The sequence below is a fragment of the Buteo buteo genome, chromosome Z (assembly GCF_964188355.1).
Source record: "Buteo buteo chromosome Z, bButBut1.hap1.1, whole genome shotgun sequence".
Taxonomy (NCBI): domain Eukaryota; kingdom Metazoa; phylum Chordata; class Aves; order Accipitriformes; family Accipitridae; genus Buteo; species Buteo buteo.
In genome coordinates this window covers 13,085,328-13,111,869 of record NC_134204.1, presented here as the reverse complement: position 1 = coordinate 13,111,869, position 26,542 = coordinate 13,085,328, and the positions used below count along the sequence as shown (strand labels likewise).

General features: G+C 40.3%; 1 protein-coding gene across 5 annotated transcripts in view; it reads left to right on the top strand.

Annotated features, from left to right (window-relative positions):
- ADAMTS12 (ADAM metallopeptidase with thrombospondin type 1 motif 12) overlaps positions 1-26,542 on the top strand; it is a 167,240-nt gene that overhangs the window by 85,158 nt on the left and 55,540 nt on the right. For 4 of the 5 annotated variants that reach the window (XM_075020419.1, XM_075020418.1, XM_075020423.1 and 1 more), the window contains 9 exons: positions 3,659-3,855; positions 5,730-5,813; positions 7,510-7,634; positions 8,939-9,088; positions 11,632-11,775; positions 12,473-12,617; positions 16,750-16,842; positions 17,073-17,218; positions 18,054-18,223. In XM_075020419.1, the coding sequence (XP_074876520.1) occupies positions 3,659-3,855; positions 5,730-5,813; positions 7,510-7,634; positions 8,939-9,088; positions 11,632-11,775; positions 12,473-12,617; positions 16,750-16,842; positions 17,073-17,218; positions 18,054-18,223 (1,254 nt within the window). The remainder of the gene's footprint in view (positions 1-3,658; positions 3,856-5,729; positions 5,814-7,509; positions 7,635-8,938; positions 9,089-11,631; positions 11,776-12,472; positions 12,618-16,749; positions 16,843-17,072; positions 17,219-18,053; positions 18,224-26,542) is intronic. The other variant, XM_075020421.1, reaches the window with a different exon arrangement.

Below are 26,542 nucleotides of genomic sequence, written 5' to 3'. Positions count from 1 at the left end.
GCTGGTTTGGTTACCTGTTCAGTTTTAAATTCACATCCTTTCTTCCCTGTTTTATAACAGTTTTTCCATACAGGGTGTGAGCCCTTACTCTTGCATTGTCAGTGTCCAGGCTTAGTTTTGTTACAGATATTTGTAACGATGATTGTATGTATAAGATACTACATGTACAAAATTTCTAATGTATTTGGTTTCACTAATTTTGTTCTAGATAGCTGACTTATTTATTTCAGCAGAGATAGTTAGAATAGAGGGTGTTCACTTACTGTATTTGAGTTTTGTAAATAATTAGTAAGTTCTTGCAGTAAATCAGCTATTTGAGTTGCTCTCCTCCTTCATGAGTGAAAGAGGAGAAGGTCCCGCCTTCTTTATCCAGAAATGTGCTGGCTAGAGCACTGTCCTGGGAGGTTCCAAGTCATTTATTAGATCTAGCTCAAAGCTGATGGGATAATAATCACTTTTCAGAAAACTCTGTTGATTTCCTCTGCCTTACTATCCTTTTAATTCTTATTAGCTAAGTCACTCCTCAGCCTTTCCTTTAGTTACGCTATGATTGGACATGTATATACTTTTTAGTGCTCAGTTCATGTTATTAATGATGTTTTCCTATGTTTACTCATCTTCTCTTGTACAATGACTCTGTTTCAACAGAGTTTATTAACCTCTTGAAGAAAATATTCTAACTAGAGATTGACGAAATGTTGTCATCTACACCATTTCTCCTGGTTATGCAGTGATATGGCTGGATATCACATACGACTTACGGAATATTGTACGTGACTTGTTTGGCTGAATCAGGTTTTCTAGTAAAAGCCTCACATCTGCAAAATTATCTCCCATGACAGATAGAAACTTGTGAGTATTGCTGCTTGAATTTCATGCGGTTTGTTAGCTGAATCTCTTACCAACCTTCTTTTTATTTAGTCTTAGACTGTCTTGAGTGTACTGTCAGCACTACTTTCATTTCTGTTCTTAAGGACTGCAGCACTATACATACCTGTGTTACATCTCTTTCTCAAAAATACATGGAAACCCTCAGGGTTCAGGTGCACCCTTTCTCTCTTCTGCTGCTTGTGGAGCATGTTGTGCTCAGCAATTATGATGGTAGAGTATAGGGAGGCAGGGTTTTCTCAGTACTGTATGTTACTAGGTCTCAGACCATCCACATAGAGGTGACTATTGCAGTAACTGAACAAAGACTGAGGGAGACAGCAGGAGTGATGCTGCAGTGTGGGTTAGTGGTGTTAGATAAAGGTTATAGCAGTCATAGGCCATTTCCCTTCTCTTAAAACACCCCCCTGCCAAACCAACAAAACCAAATAAACCACCTACTTTCTTTTCTTTGTTTTTACTCACAAATTATATTCCTCCATGTAGACAAGAAGCTATTTTTCCATGCAGCTTGTTCTTCAAGATAAAGATAGAAAAATGTATGCCTTTCTTTGAGTCCCTTGGGTTGGTGGGAAGGCAACTTTCTTTACTGACTAACTTATTTTACTAGTTGACATATCTACAACACAGTCTCTTTGTGTGGGTGCACAGGATGACACTGACAAGTGATTTGGGTTGCTAATCACAAAGGAAATTTATATTCTTGGGCTCTTTATTGTGACAGTGTATGGGTGGTAAAAATTATAAGCTTACATGTTGATTGGAATTTATTTACATTTATTTATACTTCTCTTACATTCAAGTATTTTCTAATGCTGTTTCGCTTGCCAGGCAGGTCAAAAATCTTATGGTTCTTTGTCTTTCACAAGTAGTACTTTCAATGTCTTTTAAAATGCAAATGCCAGTTAATGCAAAAAGAAATCTACTTACAACTATTTTTATTTCTTTATTATATTCTAAAAATCTACAATATAGAATACATGACATTCTGCATAGTATATTAATTCAGCTTTGTACAGTATCCTTTAAAAGGTGCTCAAGGGAGGCACAGGTTTCCATCTAGTAGAATGAACCTTACTGGGGTAGGTTTGTAGGTTTCTGTGCTTCTCGGTGGTATGTGCCTGGTGCTGGCTGAAATCCTGAACTGGTACTGCGACACAGTGCTAACTGGTCACAGTGTGTGTCAACTACTGGAGCTGCTGTGTACTGCATACTTGTGCACTGCTGCTCAGTTCTAGATGTGTGATGTTGCTGCTGTAGTTTTGGTTATTAATGCGGCATATTTCAATTTTACATGTAGTGTGTTGTCTGTACCAGCACTTATTTCTCTAGGCATCTTTCCGACTGAGCTCAGAGAACCCATTTCTAAAAACCTGTGCATCTGCTTTTGCACATATACAATAAATCAAGATATCAATAACCTTTTTTGCTGAGAGGTCTATTATACACATCATTAATAGTCCAATGGCGTCACATTTTGTAGATGTGCAAGATGCCGTGATACATTCTGGCTGCACTTAGGTCTTCTACGGGGCAAACAGCACATTCATGACAAAGGCATAACAGATATTCTTCTGGTGTGAACACAAGATTTCAGACCTAGCTACCAGGTCATCCGTTCTTCAAGGGAAGAGTGCTCTGGGTAACTGTCCCTCAACACTTCGTACTGCTGGGAGGTGGAGGTAATGCTGGGTGGCTGTCCCCTGCCACACAGTAATGGGGGTAATGCTGTGCATGCCATAAGGACTTTGAGGCAGGAGCTGTCTTTCTGGGCTGCGGATGTGCCCCATCTGGAATAAGGACATCCTCTTCCATGAGTGAGATGCCAAAGGACTACTGCAGTATCTGTAATAGCAACAAGCCCACCTGATCCTTCCTAGGACTCGGGGAATCCCAGCACTGTAAAAGTGTTTCTCTGGCTTCTGGGTTGGAAAAATGCCACCAGTTGCTGTCAAACTGGCATCTCTCACTTCTTTTTCAGGCTCAGGGGTATTTACATCCTTAGTATTTCCCTGGTAACACAGTCAGCTGGCATTCAAAGCTAGAATGAGCGGAGAGTAATTAGCCCCACTGAGTGCCGCACAAGGTTGCTAGCAGCTCTACAGAGCAAAGACTTCTTTCTGAAAGGCTTTAGATGCACAGATCCCAAAATTATAGTGGAAATGGTAAGTGTCTTGCCTGTCAGACATGACAGGAGCTGAGAAGCCCGCGGCCATCTGCCTGGCTGATATTTAGATGACACCTACTGGTGAAGTGTCCCCACTCTTCAGGGATATTTTCCATGCACAGAACAAACCATTCTCAGATGTACCATAGCACTGGGCTTAACATGCCATCCTGCTAAGAATAAGAGCTGCCTGCGGAGAAAGCATATCCCTTATCTTAAACTATGAACTGGTGTCATTAGAGAGTTTAGCGCCAAACCACAGAAGAGAAATTCCTTGAAAATGGCATCCCCAATTCAATTTTTTTAACTTGGTTCTGTCTCACACTTTAATCCCTGGAGTTTGAGTAGGGGTAACTTTTGGATGCGTGTTTAATCTATCCAGGGGGGTATGCAAAACTTCACTGGACAGGGCCTTTTGCAGGCTGGTGCCACTTCGGAGTTGACCCTGCTGTGGGTCAGGTAGGTGGCAGCCAAAAGTCTCTCCCAACCTATATCATCCTGTGATTCTGCAATGCTGCCACTCTGTCTGCAAGTGTTACAGCCATACACTTCATATCAAGCTTGAAAATATTTTCAAGTCAGTGTTGCTTCTTACTCTTCCAGATACCCTCAGCTTTTTCAAACAGCAGCAGAATCGGAGGGAGAGGTGGGAACAAAGTCATGTGGCTGTCAGAAAGGTCTCTCGGCGCTCTGTCAGCAAGGAGCGATGGGTGGAGACGCTTGTGGTTGCAGACAGTAAGATGGTTGAATATCATGGAAGTGACCATGTGGAATCATATATCCTTACTATAATGAATATGGTACGTATGGTATTTCCTTTTTTTAGATAGGTGAATGAAGCAAATTTTAACTTCATTATGTCACTGATCTCCTTAAAGCAAGTCTGTAATATTGTTCACTGAAACGAATGTAGTATTATTCATATAGATTCATTGAAACTCTGTATTTTAAAGTATTTTTTACCTTGTATTTTGCATAGGCATAATTTTTCTCTGGATTTTAAGTAAGATAAGTTTCATAGCTATAAATCCTAGCACTAATTTTCTTTCCACTGAAATTCCCTGTCTCCCCTGGAACCTGTTGCTCATTGGTGATTTCAGGTTGGTAGCTACAGCAACAGAGAGAAATTCTACAGTTTTAAGCAGCCCACTGGAGATTGTAGTAACTTAGCAAGAGCTAAAATGTCAGTGTGTTACTGTTTTGGTCACAAATCCAAACAGCACTATTTGAGCTATTATGAAGAAAGTTAACTCTGTCCCAGTTAAAACCAGTACAGCTGTTTTTCTGGATGAGTATCCTGCCTACAACACAAAGTCCATGTTGGAAAAAAAAAAAGTTTATCTTTCAGTGTTTTCCTGTGTGGCAAGTCTCAAAATGTAGGTTGGATCTGGGAAAAGCAATACTGTTTCATGAGACTGCCTACAGATATGTCTTCTGTTATTATCTGTATCATGGTAGATACTGACCTTGGTAGGTCTATTGAGGATGTCTTCTATGTCATTATCATGGTATGTGTGTAATATATGTGACATTAATCACAGTGTAATTCTAGCCATGGTAACCGATCTGTCCCTTATGTTTACACAGTATGTTCCCAACTGTCCCCCAAGCAGTCTGACTAGCTACTGAGGCAGTGAGCCTGATAAAACAGACACAAAGCTGGTATGAGCACATGAGGTTTTGTCTACACAGGGAGAATATGTGGAATAAAACTCTGTCATGATCAGATTCATGAACAAACAAGTCTTAACATTTTCTCTGCAGTCTGTACCTGAGATATTAGGGTTAATCACAATGATTCAATTTTCAATCTAGTATCTTGAAAAAGACCCATATCCAAATCAGACCTTTGTAAACATAGTTCCCACTTTATTTTGGTAATTTCCCCTTTAGTGGTCTTCTCCAAAACAGTTTTGACCCAAATGCAATCCATTTTGTCCATTCGTATTTCTTGTGATATATGGTATAGCTCACATATAGATAGCCTATGACTATCTTCTCTTCTGATTCCTTTTCCTTCTGCCTAATTCAACATTGTGATGACGTTTATGACATTTGGGTCAAATTTTTGCTGAGTTCAGTTCTTGCTTGGTTTTTATGTGGATTCTTTTTTTAACTGGTTCATTTTCTTTGCTTTTGTTCTTATTATCCTCTTCTGTGCTGTGAAAACACAACAGTATACATCATTTAACTGATTTCTCTTTGCCTAGTACTGACTAATTTTTGCTTTGTTGTGGCAGAAGCTGATTCCTGTCAAATCAAAACAGAACAATTTGATATGCTGGTTTTTTGGCACCCTGAGTGGACTTTTCCATCAGTGTTATGTCACTCTAGATGTTGCGTTCTTTTCTGCTAATGTTTTTTAAGAACTCTAAAGTTCTTGAAAGGGAAATGGACATAAAATGATCTTGTGACTCCTTTTGCTCTTTAGCTTAGTAACTTTTGCCACATCCTGTATCATCACTCATTTGGCAGAGCTGCCTTTTGCAGTAGTTCTAACATTTATTGCATTTCAGTAAACTTTCAATGAAGTGCATTGAGGATTTAGAAAGCAAAACAACACCCCTGCCCCAAAATGAGTAGTGTGCTTGAAGTAAATGTTGTATTTTCTCTCTAAAGTCTTGTTCTGCTATAGAGGAATTGGTTAATCTCATACCTCCTGGCTCTGGCACAGGTCACAGGGTTGTTCCACGATCCAAGCATTGGCAATGCAATTCACATTGTGCTGGTCCGGCTTATCCTCTTTGAGGAGGAGGAGGTAAGGTTTTTATTTACCTCAAAATGTCACTTACAAAACTTGGGAGTTCAATGCATCAAGCTATAATTATAGAGAGGAGGGTTTATTTGCTTAAAATGTGTTCATTTTCTATTAATCTTTGGCATGTCTCTTTTTAGAATAAATGCTGCCCTGGATACCTAAGTATTTAGATGATGACTTAAGGTATTTCTGCATAAAATTGCCACAGAAAATGTAATTAAAACAGGCAAATTAGGAATGGGGAAATGGAATCATATCAAAAGAACATGGGATGCCAAGGAAGACTAGATGAGAAACGGAAATTATGCATCATCATTCAGAATCTAATTACCTAGCATTACCTGAAATGTATTACAAAGTGTAATGCTAGAGTATTTGCAGGTCTCTGAAGAGGTAAATCTGTTACTGTGCAGCTCAAACACACGTTTTTCTTTTTAGATCTCTTTCAAAACAAAAAAATGAAGACTAAGTAGGTACTAATTGCTGTAAACTAGCTATATAATGAGATATAATGATATAATGAGAATATCTCTCATTCAAAAATATATTGCTACATGCTTAAATACATGCTGATTGTCATCATTTTATAGTTATTTTAAAACACTGTGCATGACATAGCTTGCTCTGACTGCAGGAGCACATTAAGAGGATTTTCTCAGTGGCTTGTGATTTATAACCACAAGGTGGATGGTCCGAAAGCTATTGAAGGCAGTGAACCAAGCCATGGGGCCAGGTTATGTCTTCTGAAATAATTATTAGGACAGAGTCTATCCTTACAGCCCTCAGTGTAAGGATATGCAGGCCAAAATCTGTAGTTTGCATTTTAACAGGACAATTAGGACCTGAAGCCCATGATGATGTCCAGTTAAGTTTACTTGCTAAATTTCTGTGGCTGTTTTGATAATAAACCATGGATTCCTGTTCACTTTAGCATGGCAATGTCGGAAGCAGCAGCATTGGATATCTTTCAAAATTTGGTTTTAAGTTAGGCAGAAACTACTGTCTGGTAGCAATATTATTTAGGTGCTTTGTAAAAAGTTTACTTTACTTCAGTAGAGTAAACTGAGACAAGATACAGTGAATGCCCAAGACCAGAAATGAGAAAATATGTTTTTGAATTAGTTTATTTTTGCATACTTTGTATTTCAGAAGAAAGTTCAGTAGCTTGCATGTATACTATATAATAACAAGATGAGGAAGAAACATCTATGACTGCATTGTTTCTCTTTGGAATTGCAAATATTGTGGAAGAAGTACACCCTTAGAAGCAGAATTGTTCCCTGAGCATGACTTTGTTGATGTAACATTGAATGGCAAACTTGAGCATGAAGTCCCATAGTAATTAGTCTTTGCCTTCTCTTTAGAGGAAAACTCGCTTTCAAGAGAATATAAAATGTTTGTTTGAATGTTTTAATTCAGTGTTGGATCCTATGAAGCTCACATACCAAAAAATATGTCAATTTCTGCATTGAATTTTTCTTTTAGCTGCACCAATTACAAAAATGTCAACACTTTAACTTAATATTCAATATGTTAGATAAATACATGTCATTACTTCTAATGATGGCTCTAGGTTTAGGCAAAAGCATAATCAGTTGTGTTTCAAAGGTTACCCAGCTTCTTGGCTGACATCACTGACATGTTATTGCAATGCAGTGTGGTCTTTATAATAATATTTTCCTTCATTTCCCATTAGCAAGGCTTGAAGATAGTTCACCATGCTGATAAGACACTAGCCAGCTTCTGCAAATGGCAGAAGAGCGTCAATCCCAAGAGTGACATCAACCCTACACACCACGATGTGGCCGTCCTTCTAACCAGGTATGACAGCAGTTCAACAGCTGTGACTGACTATTGTTTAGTTGTGGTTTTTTGGTGGTGGTATTTTTTTATAGGCTCATGCCATCATTTAGTTCATCTGCACAGAACCCAGAAAAGTGGTCTGATGAAGACATGCTGTTTCTGAAGCACAGTGTCAATGCAAAAATAACCTTGTGTAATCGTGTCTCACACTCATACAGGCAGAGAATATGAGCAGTATTACAAAAATGTGGTTAAAGTTAGACCTTCTGTACCTTTTAAAGGGATTGATTTTCATTTGTTTTCAAGGTACATATAACACTTTATGTTTGTATGTGGGTGTTTAATTATAGATGCATCTTAGTCAGGAAATTGAAATCTGTATATCCCGAGAGATTAGCAATTTGCAGAGCTCAGGTCATTTCCCCACTTGATCTTATCTCATTCTGTGCTTGATCACTCCTCTGTTCTTCTTTGAGGCAATATACCAAACAACGTAGCATGTAGATGAACAACTTCATAATGACAAATCCTAAAGTAATACAGAAGTGCAGATCAGAATGGAAGAGTGTTTTGCGAACACAGTGCTGTTTATTTTTAAGCTTTAAAGTGTATGATTTTTAAATATTATCTCTGTATTTAAGGAGACACAAAATGGTTTTTTACATGTGAGCAAGGGAGGCACAGAAAACTTAAAGGCTATGTCTGAGGTTACACAGGGAGTTTGTGGTAGTGCCTGAAGCAGAACTTGTACAGGTCTGTAAAAATGGATCCAAACTGCACACAACTGAGAGAAAAGATTTGGTCTATGGTCTGCAAAAAAAAAGTCCTAAGTTAAAGTCCATCAGGAAAAAAACCCCAACAAAACCCCTCAAGTGGTGCAGTAAAGACAGTCAGCAAATCTTAAAATAAAAATGAGAAAAAGAAGTCTCACAATGATGCGTTTACTTCTCCAAATAAACAGGCTTCAAACAGTTCACTTGAATGAAGCTGAGTTATGGTAAGTTTAATAAACTGTACCTCAAAACGCTGTCAGAGGTGGAGGTTGTAAAAGTTTTTCTTATGTGAGTTGACAGTAAACATACGTATTAGGCACTACAGCAGCATAAATATTGGCTACAGATTCTAGCGGTATAGTATTACAGTAGCAGAACAAATGCATGTTGTTGTTGCATATATGTTTGTAAAAATGTTAATGCTACGCTTTGCTTAAAATGCAAATTAGCAGTGATGCATTATAAGGGGGAGACTTACCACCCATTGTAAGTGACACTCTACAGTTGGTTTTAAGCTCTTTTTATGGCACATCTCTTTTGTGATTCTAGAAAGGACATTTGTGCTGGCATGAATCGTCCATGTGAAACCTTAGGTTTGTCTCATCTGTCAGGCATGTGTCAACCTCACAGAAGCTGTAACATCAATGAAGATTCTGGCCTTCCATTGGCTTTCACTATTGCTCATGAACTTGGACACAGGTATGGTTGAAAGTGAAGGGAGAACCTAGCTGAGTTTAATTTATTATTTGCCAGACAGAAACAAAACAAGGAGTGAGATAATGTCTCTATTATTAAAACCGTGTTTGTTTTTTCTAAGCAAAGGAATAAGAAGGAGATTCTTAAGCCTTTGACTTTTGTTTATATTTACAGCTATTCAGTCTGCCCCATTTAACAGAGTCTGCTAGAGCAGTATATCAGGATGAAATAATTAAGCTACAAAGAAGCATCACTTAATCGTGCTAATTTTTCCAAACAGGTACTGAATTACTATACAATTACTTTACATGATCTCCAAATCGATCCAAATCATTTACATACAACATACCTGTTTCGTTACAACAAGGTATTTCAGTATTGCAGATTAGCTAGAAACCAGTTTTGATTCAAGCAGTCAAACTTCACAGAAATATCAAATCTTTTTTCTCCTTTCTGATGAACAAATAAAGACACTTTTGGGTAATTCTTAACAACCGGTATCTTCTGTATATTAATATTGCTATTGTGGATACACTTAAGTCAAGTCAACTGAAGTTCCTGGGCTTTTAGCTTGGGACATGGCTAAACTTTTTTTATGATTGGGTATTTTTGCTTGAAATTAGATTTCTCAGTATTTCTAATTTCAAAGGATGTTTTGGCTGGTTAGTTGGTTTGTTAAACTCACCTGAAAAAATTCTGATTTTTGGATCTGTTTTGACACTGACCTGTTCTCCCCAGGGTAAAGGCCTATCTCATGGATATTCCAGTTTGGCTATAAAGCCTGCACTTTTCAGCTGGACCATGTTGCTTGGCTAGGTGACATGATCACTGCTATATCTACAATCACATTACTTTCATTCTGCACCCAACCACCAGTCAGGATGAAGTCTGTATTTCCTGATGGGATATAGTAATAATAATCTCATACAAAGATTACTCAAGTATTGATCCTGTCACCCATTAATTGGCCTTTCTTTATTCAACCCCTCAATAGCCAGAAAGGAAATGGTGTAAGTAAATAATGCTGAAATCATTACAGTTGGATCTGGGTGCTTTGAGTTTAGTTACTTGGTTCCCACAACCTCTTGCTGGTGGGGAGCTTTCTTCATTAACACTAGTTATCTGAAGACACTTATTCTCCTTAGAGCAGTGTGTGACCTTCTCCTGGTCTAGCCTGGGTGACTGGTAACTCACTGTCCTTTGAATGCTGTGAGAGTACTGCTATACTTGCCTTTGCAGGAGTGGTGCAGAGCCTTGCCTCTAAGAATTGTTTCCACAAAGAAAATTGAATACTGTAGGGCTTGTTGTGAACATGAAACCATCCTTCCCTCAAGCCAGGTTAGAGTACATATGTTAAAAAGTTCAAACATGAACAATAAAAGTCTGTCAGAACAGGTGAACAAAAAATGAGAAGAAAGCCATGCACGCGTTCCTTGGGTGCCAAAAGTCAATGTTTTCCCATACTGTCCCTCTAGATGTTCGCCATCTCCTGTGTCAGCAGACCCTGTTCATGGAAAGGAGCCTGTCACTAAGGGGACAGACGTGCTTTTATACCTCAGAGCCATTACTGAATTTGATTCAGACTGAGATAGTGCCCTGCTTTTGGAACATTTGAGTCATGGTACAATTATATTTTCCAGAAACAAAGTCTTAAGTGGTTTGAACTCATTTTGATCCATGACTGAATCGCAACCTGAGTCAGTTTTCTGCTCTTTCATACAAGGGCTTATACAGCTTCAGATGTTAACAGTGTAGGTGTCAACATCGTCATATGTCAATATCCTTGTATTTTATTATTGCAGATAATCTACTTCACGATGAAATGACGTGGAGGCATGTATGTTTAATCAGCTGAATCCCACCCAAAGTTTTTAATGTTTATGACTTTTACAAGTTGTTGAACAAAGAAATACCTTAATAAGTCAGAGAAGCTGGAGAGAACCATGTTGGGAAGACCTGCCATGGAGGTCTGTTTGTAAGGCACAGTTTGAGAAAGCTAAATAGGAAGAAAGACTGGAGGTTGTAGGCTAATTCACGGAACGTTCAGTAATTTGGAAAACTATCTCTGTCTCAAAAGAGATGAAACAAGCAATAGAGACATGATTATAAGATAGTGTAAGACAGAGTGTAACAAAGCCTGATCTTTGTTAAAGTGGTACAAATCTGGGATCCAAGAGCTAGGAAGCTGTTAGCTTTAGCAGCTTTAACATAACTGAGATTTAAACTGTGACTCCCAGGTCAACTGTGCAATAGCGTTTTGACTCGCTTAAAAATACCCCTGCATATAGCTCTGACAGCCTGTTCTTTATTTTGTGCTGGTCAGTATTACTGTACGTAACAGACATGTTTGAAAGCCTATTGCAGTGTAGATTTTTTTGTAGGCTTTGGGTCAGATCTTCTATATGGCTTTTTAGCAAAAGGTATCTACAGCCCACCAGGGGAAGAAGCAACCTTAGTGTCTTTTTAAGCACAGTGTGGAACCCATAGATAGATGTTGTGGTACAGCCAATCAGCTGGAATTATTAGATGTTGGTTTTTATCTCCAGTTTTGGTATCCAGCATGATGGAAAAGAGAATGACTGTGAGCCCATTGGAAAGCGCCCATATATTATGTCCCGACAGCTGCAGTATGATCCTACTCCGCTCACCTGGTCACAGTGCAGCAAGGAATACATCACACGTTTCCTAGAGTGAGTGATCAGGTTGTAGTATTTCCCTGAAATGAGTACAACTGTGTATGAGACATTTATGTGGAGTTTAAAGTAAATCCTGTATTATTACATTACTAGATGTAGGTTTTTGTAGTGTGCTTGAGTTAATTCCCATGGAGGGTGTACCCCAAGCTTATTGCTTACTTAGTATTTGGGAAAAGCTCCATTATATTCTTGCTTTCTGGAAGTGAACTCAAGTCTTGTCATATCAGCTCAGGTTTAGTGCAACCTGCAGCTTTTTGCAGTTATCAGGAAGAAAGAAGCATTTCCATCAAGGACTCTGATGGAATGTCATAAATGTTGCCCTTGCCCACAATAACATATGCTTGACTTCAATGACTTGTTCAAATTCATTATGTTCTTTTTAAGAGCAGCAATATGGTATAACTTTAAGCAGAGGCTTTGGTGTGCTCTGAAGCCACACCGCAAACCATAATGACCTCATAATATTTCCACTTCAATAAACTATATTTTGCCTTTGTGACCCTCGCTAACTAGGTGGAGTGCTGTTTGTTTGCAGCACTTCAGCATATCTTAGCTGGAATCTGAAAATACTCTTTCCAAAGGCCCTATAAAAAATTACCATTAAGAATTAGATATTGAAAGTCTGTATAGAAGTGTCAAAAAAGTGTGGTTGTGGGTTGTTTTTTTTTAATATGCAATTTTTGTCTTTTAGCCGTGGGTGGGGATTCTGTCTAGATGATATCCCCCAAAAAAAAGTTTTAAAGTCCCCAGTCATTGCTCCTGGAGTGATTTATGATGTGCATCACCAGTGCCAGCTTCAGTATGGTTCCAATGCTACTTTCTGTGAAGATGTGGATGTAAGTGCTGTATGTTTTTCTTCATTCTCTTAATAAGAACTTAACCTTCTTGAATGATGTGGAAGTGCAGTCAGTGAACCTCAGTTGCTAACTACAAATGCAGCATGTTCCAAGTCTCATAGGCCAGATGTGTAGCACAGGCATTGCCTAACACTATTTCAATTCCACTCTGCAGATTCTGGAAGTGAGCTGTTGCACTGTTTGCCTTGTATTTTGCAAGACCTTTACTGGATCTGGCCCCATATCTATTGTTACATGCCTGTCCTTCAGCAGTAGAGTCAATTGGGTTTTAAACTTACAATACTGATCTTAGGTAAATTATCAATGCAGCTTAAATCCCATTTTAAAAATCAAGATACTTCAAGCTTGTAGCTTTCAACTGACCAAATCGATTCTGTGAACAAATTTTCAGTTCCAGGAAGAGTTTTCTGAAGAAACCAGGATTTTGCTCTCTTCCCCTATGTCCTGATTTTTCACACTCTTGATGGTCTAACTAATTAAAGGAAATTTCAGTCTACGTACCCTGAAGAATCTTTATTTCCCCATAAAATATGAGCTTTTTATGTGGAAATATGTAATTTACAAAGTACCTTGGGGTTGTCTCACAGCACAGCAAAACAGTGTTGTATGAAGATGCAAAGGAGCAGTATAGTCATAGCAGCACAACTCTCTACAAGAGCTAGGAGCCACTGCAGAGTAACAGGTTGTATTAGCTAAGGTGCAGTGGTATGGTATTTTAACTGTACCTAGCATGTTCAGGGCTATTTGGCTCTGTACAGCATTTTTCTACGTAGAGCAGTTCAGAAACAGTGGCTTCAAGTGTTAGTCTAGCTAAGTGATCGCTAATTTTTGCGGTGTTTTGGGCAGCAATATGCAGCAAACATTGCAGACAGCATCCAGCTTGCTCCCCTTGTTAAACAGGGCTGTGGCAGAAGTGGCATCATGGCTATCAGCAGTGCTGGAGTGTTTTTTAGGCAAGGTGTTGTGCACAGCTGTGGGTTGGGGACTGCTGATGTTGACTGTTTATTCCATTCAGATAATTACATGTATCCTCATCTACCTTTGTATTAGGGAGATTATTTCTGATTTATCTTCTCAGCCTTAATAGATAACATAATTACCAGTGTTGAACTGCAACTACTGAATCTGAAGCAGGTATTGAAAGATTGCTTTCATTACCTGCTGTTCCAGTTTCCTCAGTTACCATAATTTGTCTGTTGGTACAGACAGAAAATTAAAGGTAGTTTTGCAGTATTGGTTCATTCTACCTCTCCTTGAGTTTGAAGCTAGTAGGCCTTTTACATTCGACATCTCCTGATTAACCAATTTTACAGCTAGACATATGTCAGAAGATTAATTGGTATAATCTCATTTTGCATTTTAGTGGAAGGGCTGTGTTTTACAGGTAGCTGAACTGGCAAGGAAAGGAATTGTGAATAGTATAGTCTGCCTGGCATGTTGCATGATCAGTGTAGTCATTTTGTCTAAGAAGTCTGTCTGTTCTTTGCCTTTCCACTCTTTACTTAACACTCTTTACTTAACACTGACCAGGCTACATTTGTTCTCTAACTTTCAGCATCTGACTGAATTCAATCTACAGATTCTTTTTGAGAGAAGAATCTGTACTTAGCTGAAGATGTCCCAGGGTTCAGTGATTACACTTAGCAAAGACTGAGGTTTATAATTCAGATAGTGGTTTCCACAAACCATTTAGGTAGTAAGTCCTCTAAGCATCTTGTGAAGTACTTAAATATTATACTTCTAATAAGGAAAAGAAAAGCAAAATACAGAATAGGGGGAGGAATTTTCCAAGTGGTAGGTAGATCCATAGTTTCCTATAGGACAGGGTGTAGGAGCTCAGAATCCTTATCTTATTGCCCTCTCTTTACCTCCAAAACTTTCACTGACTTCAGTGAAACTGGGTTTTTTTGGACTCAGATTTTCTTTAAGGCACAAACTCTGATCTTATAGATTGGGTGGAAAGTGTATACTGTATTGCTGCTTATAAAAATCACTTGCCTTGCAATGAGTCCATGGTAACGTCATGAATTTCTGGCTGTTGCCTCCAAAAGCACACAGTAAACAGTGCTTTTTCATTTACTGTTGTTATTCCAGGATTCTTAAAGATGGAAAAAAGGTCTGCTACATGGAGATCAATATGGAAAAATTCTTGCAAAGCTAAAGAATTTCCTCTGTGAACTCTTGACTTTGAAATCTATGAGTGCACTTCATAAAAATGTAATCATCAGTGGAAAGCTGTGTTCGGTTCCTATGCCTTTCTCCGGTGTCTGAAACACAGTGCAGGAGTGCACTTTAAACACTAAAAAGCACAAAACATATTCTTTATACAAGATTTAAAATAAGTGATGAATTTCATAATGAAAGAAAATTCATCAGCCAGAACACTTGCGTAGCTCTGCCTTGAGAACCTGACAACAATGGCTTAACAAAGAGTTGCTAAGTAATGCTGCTCTTGAACTATCGATAGGGAACTGCAAAACGACCTTTGACTTGTATACATTGCCAAAAAGCAGCTAAATGAGGCGAGATGCAATGTCCCAGACATTGTATTCCAACTGGAGATTTGGGCTGCTCTGAGATATTCTGTACTATCAACTTTCTTTCTGGTGTTCTAGATGACAACCAAGGTGAACACACAATGCAGAAAGTAAATAAAAGGCAACTTTCTCAAAACAGACTGTGCCCAAGCTTAGCTGTTTTAAATAGAAGCAGGTCAGAAACCAGCACCAAATTTTGCATTTCACACTCAGCCAAACGTTGCTGCTAGCTCATTGGGGCTGGATTTTTGCAAGTGCCCAGTTTCTGTGTTGGCTCCCAAACCTGGCATGTTGCTTGCTCTGAGAATCCCAGTGGATGTTGCTAGTGAGATCCTTCTTATTGACTCCTTCCTCTGATGACACAGCTATCCCTGCTTCACAGGTAGATGCTGCCAGCTCTGTTCCCTCTCTCAGTGCTGAACTCTGTGTTTCAAACAGCCTCAGCCAAGACCTGGCCCAGAGTCCCTGGGCTTTTGCTTCTGCTGTTCCAGTTGGGAGTGCACAGTCTCTCTGACACCCCTGGTTTCCCCAACTGGGAAGTGGTCTTCCACACAAAGCCCTGCTCATTCAGGAGTTCCCAAGCATGCAGGGCTCCTGCATGTCAACCAAAGGAGATGCTGGTGTGCATGTGAACTGAGGAGGGGGGGATAGCCCTTGATGTCTGTCCTCACTCTCTAGAGAATAGCTCTGATTGAGTGAAGACTTGTTATAAGGTAGCTGTAATGTTTCTTGCCCTGCTAGCTTTGTCAGCTCTCAGGAGTTTTTGTCCCTTCTCTGGAGTTGACCCCTGCACGTGGAGCAGCAGCTGAAATGCTGTGCTTTACTGGCAAGGTACTACATTAAGCTGGCACCAGTTTCTGAGTAACTTAGTATGCATGCATTCACTAACCAGGGCCCTTACTCTACGCAGCCCACTAGGCTTTTTTCTCTGCTAGCTAGCCTGGACTGCTTCTTTTAGATCATACCCTTTGCCATCTGCTTGGCTGATGTTTTAAGAGACCTGTGTTTCGATCTCTTTTTTTCTCATCCAGTTTTGGGACCTCCATGAGTATTAACCTGGCTGTTATACTTGGAGACATGACATTGTTTTTACTTACCTGGCTGGCTTCTCTAACCTTTGATTTCACTGTATGTTTTCAGGCAGACAGCAATGCAAAATTGAACATTGTATTCATTAGTACTCATAAAATGCAAATAGTACAATCTCTGTTCACCTTCACTATAAACAGTGGTGCCCAAACTTCATAAAGCCATTTTTCTGGTGTGTAGCTGCGAGCTGAGCAGCCAATGAGGAGAATATTTGAATGCATGTAGTTCAAGTAATTCACTTGACAGAAAGTATTCACCACTTTGTATTTGTCAGATAGTCCCTCCTTGTACACCAAGAAGGAGTTCCTAAATTTTGACCCTTGGTGGGTGCTAACTTTGTGGAAAACCCTGAACATCTGCCTTTGGAAATACAGCCCTTAAAAGGCTTTGTAAATGGATGTACAAAACTGTGGAAGACTTTTGAAAATCTTAGCTGTAGAAGTTCAGCTCTGCTTCAGACTGCTGCAGTTTTCTTTCTTTTCCAGAACCTTTGCCAAACACTCTGGTGCTCGGTGAAAGGCTCCTGCCGCTCCAAACTGGATGCAGCTGCAGATGGAACTCGATGTGGAGAAAACAAGGTGACTGTGAGCCATGCTGCCTGGAAGCTGCACTGCCTGCAAAAGGGCAGCAGAGGAACCATGAGTAGCTCTGTCATTTTTCAGCGTGAAAGAGGGGCATCCTGTGACGTCTCCATTTGCACTTCCACTTAAGTTTTCGACGTTCAGGGACTGAAATAACAAACAATTCACAATAACATTTTCCAGCGATGGTGATCTTAAGCTGTTTGTCCTTTCTCTTCTCTCTTCAGTGGTGCTTCTCTGGTGAGTGCATTACAGTAGGCAAGACTCCTGAAGCAATCCATGGCGGATGGGGCCTTTGGTCATCCTGGTCCCATTGCACAAGGACATGTGGGGCAGGCGTTCAGAGCGCAGAGAGACCATGCGATAACCCAGAGTAAGCTGAGTGCACAATCTTTTCTTACCTTTTATTCAAGACCCTTGATGTACTTATGACATTGGAAACTCTTTTATATGAGACTGTTATCAGCAGGTGCCACAGCAAGACAGACACTGAACAGCTCTCCTTCCCAGTTAAGCATACCTGTGTGAAATTCAGTTGGCTCACCTTTTAGAATTGTCATCTCGTTCTTTAATCCTTACTCTCCATGCAGCTTATTTCTACACAAAATGAAAAAATCCTGTTATTTAGCATTCAGACTTTGCAGAAACAATAGAAATATTGCTTTAATAATACTGCCACACCTGCCAGGTGAAAACAGTAGCTGGCAATCTGTTCCTGAGGGAAATCAAGGACTCACCTTTCATGTCTTGTTCTAGTCATCAGCTTTGTTTGAGCTTCAGCCACATGAGTTGATAGACAGAACATGAAAGGCAGGATTTTCTAATACATATCTGAGTTCATGAAGACCCTACATCTCATTTTCAGAAATCACTAAGAGAGTGCCTAACAGCAGAAATCACTTGGCTTTTCTGGAAGAACCATCAAGCATTCTGGAAAATATGGTATTTTGGGGGAGTTCATTTAATGAAATAATTTGTTGTGAGCTCAGCCAGGCAATGCACCAAGCACTTCTTTGGGATACAGAGTTTATCTAGATCTCTGTGCTCCATACTGGCATGTTTGGGTACTTGAACATGTGAATGGTATCTCTACCCTGTCAAGGATTCAGATTCACCTTGTTATCCCCTTGCAACCTGAAAGACATTGCTCTTTTAAAACTATTTTTTACACAGAATCTCATGTCACAATCTAAATGTTCCTTTTCTAGACCACAATTTGGAGGAGACTACTGCACTGGAGAAAGGAAACGCTATCGGATGTGTAACATTAGCCCCTGCCGCAAAGGCTTGCCAACCTTTCGTCAGATGCAGTGCAGTGAATTTGATACAGTTCCCTACCAGAACGAATTTTACCACTGGGTTCCTGTTTATAACACAGGTACGAAGCTATAAATTTTTTAAGATCTTGTGTAAAAAGTCAAATTTACAGACTATGAGAAACCTCTATGAGGGCAAGAACTCACTGAGTTACAAGTCTTTAATTAGAGATAAAAATCTGGTGTGCCTCCATATGTAGGCATGGCTTTTGTGTATACACAAAGGCAGTGGTTCTCCTCTACACATAGATGTTTCTTCAAAGCTCTGGTGTTAATGGCTGTGAGTGTAACTAGCCCAGTTCCTGGAAAGATATTGCACACAGAAAAGCTGTTGAAGTCTTGTCTATACTAATTGTTTGGGATTGACCTAAACCATCTTTTCCAGTGTCAACTGCAGAACAAGAAGTACAGTAGTATAGTGTAGAGCTGCATGTTTGGGCCTGCAGGCATCACTGCACCCAATAAGCAGAGCTCTTCTGCTGCACAAACATGGCTTTACTACTTCTAAACTCAGATCTGCATGGTAAGTGTACCTGGCACCATACTGAAGAAGTACTACCTTAGCAGGTTCGGTTTTGTACTGCCTTGTATTGTAGAGACAGAACCGATGCCTCTGCCTTATAACTTGCTTTGTAACAGCTAGTTACTAATTACAAGGGTTATAGTTATTACCATGCAGTTTAATTCTCGGTGTATGCATAAACGTAAGATGTAGATTATCCAGTAGAAGCTAGCAATTTTTTAATGAAAAAATAAACCAGAGAAATGAAGCTCAAGATTGAACTTTCATTTTCATTTGCCAGTATTATTTTTCAGCATGTTCATTGCATTTTCACAGTTACTGGCAGTTCTGCATAGGTTTCCTAAATTTCAGCTACTGTTTCAATTTTTTCTAACAAATACACCATTGAAGATGAACCTGGAGCAGACAAACTTCCAGGAAAATTTCTGATGAAAGAAAATATGGTTGATAGAAAAAGACTTTTTCAGAAGGACTCCCAGTAAAACAAACCATGCTAAATGCTAACAGGCTAAGGCTTAGTCCAAAGCCAAACTCATAAACCGTTTTCTACGGTCAACTGTCACTGAAGTCAGGATTCCAGTCCTCTCTGTTACTCACATGTACCACTGCAGGGTACAGCCTTGGTTCAGTTCATGTCTGGTCTAGGGCAGAGCTACAGAACTGGTAGTTCTGCATGTTCATTTGTTGCAGAAGGTCTGCTTTTAAAGGGAATTAAGAATCATGAATCAAATGCTTCCTGCACACTGGAAGGCAGGCCTATGGTATGTCCATGCCATATTTCAAATAGAGCTGATTGGAGCTTTACAGACAAACAACTTATCTTTAAGTGCTGCATTGCTGAGCCTGATATATTTCATCTGGAACATCCTGGGTTTCAGTGACCTTTTACAAAATCCTTCAAATGCCAAGGATATATTTTTTCTGTGGCTTAAAAAGCTTTTTGACTGTTTTCACCTGTTTTCTCAGCAGCCAGAATTTCAGTCTAGAGTTACATATCTCCCCCATGATCTGTGATGTCCTTGATGTTTGCAACTTCTTTCTTACATTCCATTAACAGCACTTGAAGTGTTTTCTTGCTGCTAAACTCTTAACTTACAAAAATTGTCGCTTCCTCAGATAGGCCAGCTCTCCTGGGAACACTAATCTAAGCAGGTGGTTGGCCAAATCCTGTTCTGATCCTTCATCTGGCATCATCATTGTATGATTCATGGTGGGTGGCTATCATGGGCACACTGCTTCCAGTTTTGTCCAGCCAGTGTTACCTACTGCACTGAAGTACATCTAAGAGCTTTCCTCCCATTTCAGTTTCAAATTTTCTTTCACTTTCCATTGGTTGCTAAAGGTGTCCTGAGCAAAATAACTTCAAATAGGGTCATGAAACAGTGCTCTCTCTGTGAGATGGAGCAGTCTGAGCCTTTCTTGTGAGTGTTTGTCCTAAACAAACCATGACTTTAAACAAAAGCAAACCAACAGCCTCATGTAAACCACACACAAAAAAGAGCTGATGTTTCAGGGCTCTGGAGACTTAATCACCACATCCACCATTATGTACACTAACCTTTGTCAGTGTGCACCAGCTTCCCTTACTTTTCCACTTAACTGGTGCAATCCAATTTCAAAGACTTCACAGCACTCTGTCACTACTTTAGCTTGCTGCCAAGAAGGTTTTGGCTTGTGTGGTGGGTTGACCCTGGCCAGACGCCAGGTGCCCACCAAAGCCTCTCTATCACTCTCCCTCCTCAGCTGGGCAGGGGAGAGAAATATAACAAAAAGCTCATGGGTCGAGGTAAGGGCAGGGAGAGATCACTCACCAATTACTGTTGCAGGCAAAACCGACTCAACTTGGGGAAAATTAATTTATTACCAATCAAATCAGAGTAGGATAATGAGAAATAAAACCCAAACCTTAAAACACCTTCCCCCAACCTGTCCCTTCTTCCCGGGCTCAACTTCACTCCTGATTCCTCTACCTCCTCCCCCAAGCAGCGGAGGGGGATGGGGAATGGAGGTTTGGGGTCAGTTCATCACACACTGTCCCTGCCGCTCCTTCCTCCTCAGGGGCAGGACTCATCACTCTTCCCCTGCTCCAGTGTGGGTCCCTTCCATGGTGTGCAGTCCTTCAGGAACACACTGCTCCAGTGTGGGTCCCCCACAGGGTCACAAGTCCTGCCAGAAAACCTTCTCCAGTGTGGGCTCCTCTTCCCGCAGGTCCTGCCAGGAGCCTGCTCCAGCGTGGGCTTCCCACGGGGTCACAGCCACCTTCGGGCACCTACCTGCTCCAGCGTGGGGTCCTCCCCGGGCTGCAGGTGGAGATCTGCTCCCCTGTGGACCTCCCTGGGCTGCAGGGGGACAGCCTGCCTCACCATGGTCTTCACCACGGGCTGCAGGGGAACCTCTGCTCTGGCACCTGGAGCATCTCCTCCCCTCCTTCTGCACTGACCTGGGGGTCTGCAGGGTTGTTTCTCTCACACATTCTCAGTCGTCTCTTCTGGCTGCAGTTGCGCAGTAATTTTTTCCCCTTCTTAAATACATTATCCCAGAGGCGCTACCACCATCCCTGATGGGCTCAGCCTTGGCCAGCGGCAGGTCTGTCTTGGAGCCGGCTGGCATTGGCTCCATGGGACACAGGGGAAGCTTCCAGCAGCTTCTCACAGAAGCCATCCCTGTAACCCCCCTGCTACCAAATCCTTGCCACACAAACCCAATACAGCTTGTGTTTTATTATCAGGCATTTTAAATCCTCTCATACTGCACATGGGTTATAAGGGGAAAAGAAAATATCATGAAGCTTTCGCAAGCCCTGAGTGCATGTAACTGTTTTAGTGTGGAAGCATCTAGTTAAGGAGATCAAATCCTGAACTAAAAATTTTGTGACATTTTAGACTTTCTGCATTCCTTCATCCTGCTGGAAAAACAGTAAATGATCTAGATGGTCACAATTGTCTCTCCTGGCTTTAATTTCATAGCTTACATAAACCAGTTGTAATGAGTGACAAAGACTTCTTTGAATAGCTTATGATTTAATATAAGGTGAGATGCAACAAGCAGCTTTGACAAGCAACCTGGCAGAAAAGCAGTGAATGACATCTCGCTATTACCTAGGCTAACTATATTTAAGGTTCCAATTGAGATTTTCCCTTCTGTTTTAATTGAGTTTGGGCCTGTTGAGGAACTTGTGTAGTCCTATTGTGGATTTGCCCCAGAGCATGGAAACCCATGTGCTCAAGCTGGAGCACCTGAGCATCCCTGGGAGTCTTAAAATGAAGGGGGCTTCCAAGTTCAAGGGTAGCTAAAGTATCCAGCAGCTCTGACCAGGATATTTTCTGAACTATTCTCATGAGCCAGGCCCCCACTTTGACACTTTAGTCAGGCTTCGGTGCTAATCTACTTCTCTTGCCATCAGGCTGACCCCACATTTATTTCTTTCACACCATTTGGCAAGTTACATTTATCTGAATCTGATGGCTTCTCAGGGCTTAACTTTTATGTAGTAAGTATGAGTCCTACACTGAATCATATAAATACGTTTCTTTTCTCAGCCAGTGCCAGGATCATCTCATGTACTGGCAGATAGGGGTTATGTTGCTAAAGTGTTTTAAATTATATATTTCTTCCAAAATATGTCTGTGTATCAAGTAAGATCTGTATTGATACAGTCACAAGGGCTGAGCTAACAGCATGAGATATGTTTCTGCTGCCACAGCTTTGAAACTAAACTTTCTTATGGAGTTCCAAGCTTGGTTAAAGTGATAAAGTAGCTTCACCTCAGCTTTTTTTTTCCATTTTGTCTGTGTTTGGTAATTGTCTTTTCTAACTTTCTTTGTTTTGGATTTCCTTAGCCAATTCTGAGTTCTTATAGAGGTGAGGGTTTGAAGAGAAGGCGACCACCTCTTTTCTTCCTTGTGAAGTAGGAAAAAATGTTGAAGCCTTATCTTCTGCTGGCAGACACATTAATCACATCCTTCTCATTCAGGTTAAGCTAGATCCTTCCTGTATGTGAACTCATGGGAGTCAGCTGCAAGGGAAACAAATTTAAGTGGGAAGGGAATATGTTCCTTTCTAGTTATCTTAATATTGTTCTGTTTACACTTGGTGAATCTGAACTTCGTCATAATGTACATAGGGGAAAAAAATCACATGCCCGAATTTTAGGATTTTTACTCAGCTTTCCTGGCTTGCTTCCTCAGTCCCATTCTGATTACAAATAAGTCACTGGGCACTTATGGGAGCTCTGTGGCTTGGGATTCCATTACACCTGGGTTTCTTCTATGTATTAGAGGATTAATCTTGTCTCTAGTCAAACCAGCACCATAATCTTGGTGCAGGATATGGGCACTACAGATAAAAACCAGGATGTAATTTTTCTAGGCTGTTGGGTGTTGGTGGCACCTCAGCTAAAATCTTATGTCCAGCTAGGAGCAATGCATTGCCAGAAAGATGCAGCCACACTGCAGGAGGTTTACAGGAGAGCAACATGGAAGTCAAATGATTTGAAAAACATAGTTTATGGGAAAGGTTGAGAAAAGCAAGTTTTGCTCTAGAAAAGAGAAGATGGAGTGAGTTAAATGCCAACTACCTAAAGAGACTTTCTAAGAGTATTTAGCATCCATATCCCTGAGCTAATAGAGATAACAGGCTAGTAAGACTGCATGGCTCCATGCAGTGTTGTGCTCGGGTCCAGTAGAAGCTGTCAACATCCAAGCTCTTCTGTGCCCTTGTTAACTGACTTTGAAAAGCAGGACCCCGTGGTCTTATCAGCTTAGTTTGAATGTAGCTCTTCTGCTTTCGAACTTGGATTTGGCTTCAAGTTTTCTGTCACTGTACATCATACTGCAACGTCCCATCCCCTCCACTCAGGCAGTACAGGAATCCCCAGAGAGATGGATCTGACAGTTCTTCATGTCCGTGAAAGGCAGGACAAGCAGAAACAGCCAAAACAGCATGAGGGAACTTCAGGTTGCGTGTTAAGAAATCTTCATCGCCATATGGGTGGTTAAACTTTAGAACAGGTTACCTATAGGGTTTAAGGAGTTAATATAATCATTGTAGATATAAATACAATCTAAGCAGGAGCAGTCTAAGTGGCTTTGATCCTATTTTGGTGTGGAAGGATGAGTAAAATCCTATAGGCTTTATGCAGGCAGAAATCAGCTCTGTTTAAATGGGAATTCAGTGTGCTTTTTCTGAGCAAGGATTGTGTGAACATGGTCATTATTGAGTGTTCACAGATTGGATCTAGTAGTTCATACATATGCTGGATTGCCAGAATTTCTGTATATTTTGGCCTAAAAGTTACTAAGATGACGGCCTTTTTGTTAAAGTCTCATTATGAATTAATCAAATTTGCTGAAGTAACTGAAACTAAACCAGCTGCTTTATTGAGTTCCTTCTGAGCAACCCTAGTGCTTATACCGATCGCAGTTTAGTCTTTTTAGATTTCCAGGACTAGAATAAGATTTAGAAAATCTGAATTCAATGCCAGTCTTTGCTTTCAAATTCTTCCATCGTTTTTGGAAATGTATTTATTTTCCCTGTGTGTCAGTTCCACAACTGAAAATAAGAGATGAAAGTACTTTCTACATCAGTCTCTGTTTCGTGTTTAAAATGTTAGACTTTTTGAGGACAGAGGCAGATTCTGGTACAGTTTGTTTACAGTCCTAGAATAATGGAGCTCTGGTCTTTTGTCAGGTCCCTGAGCTCAGCTGTAAAAAATAATGATAGATAAGTAAATAATTTTAGAAAATGAATGGCTAATAACAGTGCTAGGATAATTTCCTCAGTGGTGCTCTAACCAGCCTTCTTTGCAGATGAAATAGCAAAATAACTTGAAGAATGATGGCAGGAGTATAAATATTGGATAGGATTGAGTTTGTGGGGAGGGAGCAATATCTTCTCATTTCCAATGGGGCTCACTAGAAAACTGATAGGAAGAAAAGCAATACAAAATTTGTGGGTACAAGTAGGATCTAATTTTACATTGGTTACTACAATTAGGAAAACCAGGAAAGCTTTCATGCCTAGAAAGCCCTTCTTTGATTCATGAACTATTGCAAGTCTGAAAGTTTGCTTGTTGTTTATTTTCACTTTTTATTTTGTCTTAGTAAGGGAGTTATCTTTCTCTACAAACTTTTTCTGAGTTATATACTTAAAGCATCATAGTTATGTCAGGAATATGTCAGCAGTCAGCACTGCCTGCTTTTTCTTGCTCAGGGATTTCTGAAGTGAAATTGGATACCATCTTGCTTGTTACACACAACTAGGGAGGAGGTACAGACAGCAAACTGCTGCTCTACGTATTTCATTACAAACAATGTAAAAGCTGAAATGGCTTTCTGCAAAGTCTGTGTCTGTCAAGATAGATTCTGAGCAGGTAAGAGACTAGCTGGGATTCTGGGATTCTCCTTTTCATAAAGGTATTGTGCTGTGTGTTTAAAAAATGGTGCATTGAGAAGGTAAGCAAGGTGGAACAAAACTTAGAGCACTAAAGTAATCAAATTATCCACATAGCCAGAAAAAGATTTCTGCAGATAGAAGTAAAATTACTTGTATCGCTTATCACAACAGCTCTTACCAGAACAACTGATGGATGTTATGGCTGGCAGTTTTCACAGAGGGGCTTGAGCGCTGATGAGGATTACAAACTTTATGTTCTTGCCTGAGACTCTTTTGTAGCCTCATCTCTGTTGATAATCTTGAACATGATTTGCATCACCTTGAATTCCACCAGTTTTATAACCTTGGTCCATGTGTGTCCTCTGCCTCTAATCACTCTATTGCCCTTCCCGAAGGCATATTTGAGAAGCCACAAGCACAACATTGTTGTCAGGCCTAAGATGCCATTTTAGCTCTACTGAGAAGAGGGAAAACACAAAACTCCTCGTTAAGGTTTTGGATTTCATTTAGTATCCTTTTCTTTAGTTTTTTGGATCCCAGTTCTGCAGAGATCCTGTTTACGTGAATGGGATTCATAGTTTTAAAGCTCAGGCTGTGTATGATTGAGTCCTTAAGCTGCAAGCACTTTGGGGGCAGGAGCTGCTGTCACTTTTGTGTGCTGCATGGTATTGTGTATAGGTTGGTGCTGTACAAACCAGAGCAATGAGAGTGAATTTCTCCCTTCAAAAGAATAAACTCTTTTGTAGGAAAATACTTAGTTTCTTTGCGTTACCAGAAGTTTGAATTTCATTACTGGAAATTCCTCTGATTTTAAACACAGTTCTTTGTATGACACAACCCAGGTCAACAAAGGAGGAAGAGGGAGAAAGACATTCATCAGCCAGGATGTAGAAGATTTATAGTTACTGTGCATCCCTCAGAGACCAAGGGAGTGGCTTTTGTCGGCTCTGTCAGGCACAGGATGAAACTGTCACTCAGCAGAGGCACCTCTACAGCACACAGGGAGATTGTATTAAAATGGCTCAATAATGGTGCCTTGAAGTCCCTACTGACTGGCAGTTTTAAGGCCCACTGCTTTGCCTAGCACAGCATTTCAGCTTGCTGAGCATGAAGAAATTGCTTTAGCACCTGGAGGTCTTGGAATAGACCACAACCAGAAGATGGGTCCTCTGTTGCTGTCCCTCATCAATGAGACAGTGGATACTTTTTTTTTTTTTGGTCAGATAGCTCTGGCTCTGCTGGAAGATTTCCAGGGAGTGGTATAAGAGCAGGGATTATATCTGTCTTTGCTTTGACCATGGTTTCAGTTCTAACTCATCTTCCGTGTACACAACATGTTTATCAAACTTGTGTCCTTTGACTGTGTGAAGCCTGAGTTTTGAAATTACCCATTCCCAAGGGCCAGTGTCTGCGAGGCAAGGCAGTGTATGTTTGGTTCTTCTTACTCCATGGATGGAATAGACTA